This window comes from Anneissia japonica, unplaced genomic scaffold (assembly GCF_011630105.1).
Source record: "Anneissia japonica isolate Jap-2015-1 unplaced genomic scaffold, ASM1163010v1 scaffold69_len1423075_cov170, whole genome shotgun sequence".
Taxonomy (NCBI): domain Eukaryota; kingdom Metazoa; phylum Echinodermata; class Crinoidea; order Comatulida; family Comatulidae; genus Anneissia; species Anneissia japonica.
In genome coordinates this window covers 1,112,883-1,119,314 of record NW_022748202.1, presented here as the reverse complement: position 1 = coordinate 1,119,314, position 6,432 = coordinate 1,112,883, and the positions used below count along the sequence as shown (strand labels likewise).

Below are 6,432 nucleotides of genomic sequence, written 5' to 3'. Positions count from 1 at the left end.
ATATAATATATAAAATATTATATATTATATAAAATATATAAATAATATAACGTAAAAAACCATGTCATTTTTTGCTAAATAATAAGTAAACAGATGGTGCCTCATACCTTCAGCCTTCAGTTTCCAGTCGGTGCTTGCGACATTGAAATAATTGGGGCCTTGGTAACTGTAGTCTTCCAAGTCCGAAAAAGACGCTAGAACCAACGAGCCGCTGTACCATACCGACTCAACGTTTCTGCACCGATTAAATGATTTCCAATAGTCTTGTTGTGACAATGTGATGAAGAGAGTCGATGAACTTGCTATACATTACATCTACATTTGGTAGATTTTTGAAGTTAAACACGACAGTGAAAGTATTTAGTTTCCTTTTACATACACGTATAGGACTACATGTTATTTGCTGCAAACAAGTCAGCGCTAGTAATTACAGGTGTGTCATTTAAATATTGAGTGTTGTTTGGTAACAGCAGACTTGTTTGTTCACGGAAGGGCTATTCCATTTGGTATAGAGGTAACTTCCTTAACTTTCAATTGATTTGCAAATAAAATGTTTGAAATTGTTTGAGAAAATTTGCGAGCATCATACATTTTATATATATATATATATATATATATATATAGAAATATAAATCAAGATAGCCGTTAACACTGTTAAATTACATACATAAATCATCAAAGAAAACTAAATACAGTGTTTGAATAAAGGACATAATAATACATCATGTAGCATAGCTCGCAACGAATGTAGTCTTGTAAATAAATGAATAAAGAAAATGTGTAATAGAATGCCTCTGGCGGGTCTCGAACCTGCGACCTCTCGCTGTCAAGACGAGCGTCATAACCATTAGACCACGGAGGCTTCATGGTTAAATAGATTCAAATACCACCAGATACACTCTATTACACAATAAGTACGGCTAGAAACAAATAATAGCATACACTGAAATATAAATCAAGATAGCCGTTAACACTGTTAAATTACATACATATTTTTATATTTCAGTGTATGCTTTGTGTTTTTTGTTTCGTTACACTGAAGATGTCTTATTGAATACGAAGAAACATGTCTGGTTCTATTAAATGTATTTTTGTTGCTCTTAAATTTGTCTTTATACTACCCTCTGTTCGGAAGTTTGGCTGTATTGTACATGAGTTTACACAGACCAGTGCGGTCACAAAGCAAGACCTTCGGCTGTTTGAGAAACTCAGCAAGAAGTTGAAAAAAGCAGACGCAGACATAAATTTTCTCTATACATATATATATATCTATATACATATATATATATATATATATATATATTGAGCTGTGTTTGAACGAACATATTTGTGTATAATATAAATCAAGATAGCCGTTAACACTGTTAAATTACATACATAAATCATCAAAGAAAACTAAATACAGTGTTTGAATAAAGGACATAATAATACATATTGAATATATTTAATTTGTGTCTTTTAACCTGTAGATTTTCAGGAGGCTGACTGGCCACGCGGGAGGCCGAGCTGCATGGGCAGCCAATGTTGCGTCGGCAAAATGAATAGGTCAAGTTCTCATGCCAGTCCTGATGTCAGATAAAGTATGTGGACAAGATGATCAGCAAAACCAGATATATTTTTATACAAATTTTAAATATTGACAGTGGTTGTGTGTTTTTTTGTTCGTTTTTTACCCTTTAAATTTATTCAACTTCAATTTGATTTATGTTTTCTGTTTAATGACGATTGCAATAACGATTTTCGTATTTCGTTGTAGGCATATGCTGCCTTCAAAAGTTTAACACATTATTCTTGTACTATAATTTAGTATGACGTAGATATAATGGTCACACACACTTCATCACATTCTTAAGACTGTGGTTAAGTATAGTATAGTTAGTATTTATAATAAATAAATTGGGAGAATTAAGCCACTTCGAGAGGTATGGTTAAATGAGCTTTCTTAACATTTTTTTAACATGTAGGCCTAGGCCGAAGCCTAAAGCACAGAAGTCCCCGCCCCTCGGTAGATGTTGGCTACGGGCCTCGACACAATGAGACTCCATGATAATACAGTAGTGAAGCATGCAAACGAATACGCGGGAGATATTAGTTTCTGAACTTCTCAGCTACTTATTCAATATCGAAACAGTTTTATTTTACTATTTATATGGTTATACCCCTCAACAGCCGACTTCAGAGAGACGATTGTTAACAACAAACGACCGGCGTATCTAAGCTATGAAATGGGAGTTGGCGGGGTGGGGGCTGATGGGGCGAGGCTGATGGGGCGAAGTTGGAGTGGGTGGCTCGATGATTGAGTGAGGGAGCAAAATGAGTTGGTTTTTATCTACTTGATCGTGATTTCTTTGCTTTAAACATTTTCAGTGAGAGGGGGAGGGCGACTTGGGAGTGACACTTTTTTGTGAGGGCAACCCTAGATACGCCACTGTAGCAACCACCCGAGTCCCCCAGCAAACTCCCTACCATTTTAAACAGACGAAACTTAATGTAGACTTCTTCCTCTAAACATTATCCTTTGTATGATAATATATTCGGTTCTTTTTTATTTGAAACTGCAAGATGTATTATATTTACATTTTACTTAAGCACTCAATCCTCGAGGCCCTCTGAGCCCAAGTCCTTCTTCACCTCGGTAGATGCTGGCTACGGACCTGAACACAATGAGGCTCCATCAAGGTCGTCGATCCGTGGTTGAAAGTGGGGTGGATGTGTGTGGGAAAAGTGTGTATTCCTGGCTCTATTCTGATTGGTCAGTTGTTAATTTTGGATTGGCACTCTGTGAAGGTCCATTATTTTTATAAATCAAGTGTCTTGTAGTCAGTATCAAAGCTAAGAAAAAAAATTAAATGTGAGAATTCATACCTTACCCGAGCTCCTAATACGCAACAGTATCAAGGAGTATTGACATGGGGGATGAGGGAGTAGGGAGTGATACAGGGGTATAGGTTGGTTTTGGTCTATGGAGTGGGGGGAGCTGTGAAATGGCCTGGGGGTGCGAAAATTGAGAAAGCAGAACTAAATTCCTATTGCAATTAAAAATTAATGGTCATTTAAAAAATATTTTAACCCATTTAGTGGGGGGAGGAATGGGATGTGTCAGGACATCCCACACACCCTCCAGCCTGTGATGAGAATGGGTTATAATCTTTACACTAATTTGAGTGTATTGTTTACCTCTGCAAGTTTGCAGAAGGGGAGCCTTCGGGGTGGGTGGGGGGAGGGGTGTCATACATTTTCTAGTTTGTGTGCTCCCTATCATCTGCCTATTAAATTCACTACTGATACTGGGCACACCCATCAGGGACTGCTGTTAGTACCTACAGGTATATTCAATTTGTCTTTAATCAGAGAAATTTCTATCACAATTTAAATGTTTTTAGCATGACTTTGTTTGCTTATGAACACTGTAGATACCTCTTGGAAAAGAAGGAAGTGGAAGTAAACATCCGAGATAAATGGGACAGTACACCTTTGTAAGTAAATTTTAATATTTAGTACAATTTGAATGTTATGTATAAAGTCAGGCTCCGGAGGAAAACATTTTATTATTCATTTTATTTCTATATGTCGTAGAACTGATTTTTCTTAGACACAAAAGGTATACTTGATGAAAAACGGTTAATGAGATACAGATTTTTGAATACTTAAAAACTGGGGAAAAAGGGGCATAACCACCCTTTTGCCTCCTTTTTCCCCAAGGTTTTAAATATTCAAAAAATCTGTATCTCATTAACCGTTCCCCAAGTTTTTCATCAAATATGCTTTTTTTGTCTTAAAAAAAATAAGTTGTACGACAAATCAAAAAATTTGTTTTCCTCTGGAACCCAACTTTAAGACAGTAGTAGTACAGTTTAAAGTTTATGTTTCTCAATGTTTAATCTAAATTTTTGCTTTTATATTGCCTGGTATTGACCTGGTGTCTCAATTCCAATTGTTGTATTTTTGTTATCATTTTCAATTCAATATAAATTCAATTTATTCAAGCATCTGAATTGGCAGCCAAGGGCTGAATTGCATCAAATTAACAATAAATAAGAAAATCACAACTTCATCACACCAAGAAGCCCTTACAATAAGCAAGAAAACAATTCAGTACTCATGAAAAACAAATACTTGATTAAAATTATCAAATAATAATTATTAATAATATTATTCAATATAAATTTATATTGCTGGAAATAGCACTCATAGACTTGCATTTGAATATCATTTTCTTTTTTTCTCCATTCTTAATGTAATTTTTGAAAAAATTAGGGAGAGGGACTCTACGGTTTAACTACCACCAGTTTAGCCGACTGAGCTAGTGCTGCTGCCTCTATGAGATAAGCTGCTACATGATGTACACATTTGATACTAACTCTATAGAGATTACTGAATTAATATAATATTATGTTCTTTTATTTTTAGATACTATGCTTGTTTGTGTGGTCACATGGAAATAGTTCAATATCTACTAGAGAATGGTAAGTGGAAGTATTTAAAATCATAGTATATGCACAAATATACAGTAATGCAAAATAATAATAATGCGAAAATAATGTTGTATCCCTTGTTGTTGTTGACGATGTTGAGATTGATACTGTTACTCATAAAGGTAGGAAGGTAAAAGTAGGAGAGTAACCCATAACTTGCAGCGCCATTGTGCTGAATTGCGTATGGGCTTGGTCTGTGACTACCTAGCAGCATTATGTATACACTGGTCCTCCATTTTAAGTCCTTATCCGAGAAAGACTTGGTTCTACCAACCGAACTATGGATGAGGAGCGGCTGGAACCAGTGCCGATGTTAGGGCTGTAGCTAGCAGCGCCGCTGTCTTACCGCTCGGCCGCTCGACTTGCTCATCATAAATACCAAGGTTTAGAGATTGATAATATGTGGGCAAAGACAAACCAAACCAGTCACTTTTACAAAAATCAAATTTTAGTTTATAATACAGTGTTCAACAGTAAAATGAGAGCTATAAAATGGTAAAAGAATCATTTAAATCTGACATTTCCTTAAGAAGTTACAAGTTTAAACATACAGCTGTTTAAAGAACAATATTTGAGAAATCAGCCTTCAAAGTTTATGTTTGGGCATTTCTCGGGAATAAACCATCACCAAATCGTTAAAAATTTTTGTTTTAACATTGAAAATGTGGAAAATAACAGCATGCATGGTGTATACGTATATAAAGGTTAGTTTAGTGCAATAAAATAGATTTCAAAAAAATTTGACATTCCAGCATGTTTTGGCCAATATCTCTGAAACAGAATTTGCGACGAGTGACTGGTTTAGCTTGTCTTTGCCACATATGTTAAACTGGGGGGAACAGTGTGATAAAATTGTTATGAAGGGTATGACACGCCTACATTTCTTTAGGAAATTGCGGTCATTCAATGTTGATACATGTATAATAAGTCTTTTTTATTCTTCTGTTATTGAAAGCGCTCTTTTGTTTGGAAGTTATGTTTGGTTTGGCACTTAACATAACAGAAATTAATACAACATATCATAAATGAAGTTGAAGAAAAATTCTGCAACAAAATAGACAACTAGATGATCTCACTGAGATTAAAATTATTGATAAAGTAAAGAGTATCTTAACAGATAGTTTCCACCCACTAAATGCAACTTTTACTTGACTACCTTGGGTAAAAGGTGAAAATCACAAACCTGTAGAACAAATAGATATCTCAATTCATTCGTACCACTATCCAGTAGAATTTTTAATCAATATATCGAATAAGTTTTAGGGCCTAATTTTGATTATATTGTTGATGTTGTTTTGTATTAATCCTGCACTTTGTTTTGCGATGTGATGTACCAACTGATTTTCCAAAAGGACACAAATAAAGAATTTTGAATCTTGAACAATATAAAGCCCGGCACGACCGTAGCACGACAAATTGAACTCTGCTCCCAGTGAGCGCTAGACAATGCGATGCCGTCTGCTCATTGTAGGTGTCGGTCTGAACAGATCATCATCAAAAGCGATCTGTTGCGTGCATGTCGTCGCATTGCGTTCTTCATAGAATTATGTTGGTTGATGTCTGTCGGGCACAGATAGTGCCAGGCTTGTAGTAATCTATGAAGAGTGAGGAAAAATGGCTGCAGGATAGCGACTGGACTTTCTTCGGTAAAACTTACCGAGAGGCTGGTTAGTGTCTGTTGTTTTGCCATAATTAGTCCAGTGCAAACAGCCTATGAAACTTATCTCTCAGGAAAACTTACTGAGATGCGCAGTTTAACTGGTTGGAATGCTTTGTAAAACTGACTTTTACCGAGCCGAAAAGTCAATGGAAACAGACGTCATGGTTAAACTTCCCAAGTCATTCTAATGTTACTCAATGGATTATGTCACAAATTAGCGCCATTAATAGTTGACTTTTATGACAGTTTTACCTTTTCAAGCAGTAAAACTAACCGACTCAAAAAATCCAAAAGCGG

At 35.6% G+C, this 6,432-nt stretch overlaps 2 protein-coding genes across 3 annotated transcripts in view; one reads left to right on the top strand and one right to left on the bottom strand.

The window, feature by feature from the left end:
• The window catches only part of LOC117120785, an 18,087-nt gene extending 17,579 nt beyond the window's left edge, over nucleotides 1-508 (bottom strand). For both annotated transcript variants that reach the window (XR_004447420.1, XR_004447421.1), the window contains exon 1: nucleotides 108-508. The gene's annotated coding sequence lies outside the window, so the exon portion shown is untranslated. The remainder of the gene's footprint in view (nucleotides 1-107) is intronic.
• Nucleotides 509-3,384: 2,876 nt separating this feature from the next.
• The window catches only part of LOC117120757 (ankyrin repeat and BTB/POZ domain-containing protein 1-like), a 12,792-nt gene continuing 9,744 nt past the window's right edge, over nucleotides 3,385-6,432 (top strand). Inside the window, 2 exon segments of the mRNA XM_033265838.1 lie at nucleotides 3,385-3,476; nucleotides 4,411-4,466. Coding sequence (XP_033121729.1) covers nucleotides 3,385-3,476; nucleotides 4,411-4,466 — 148 coding nt within the window.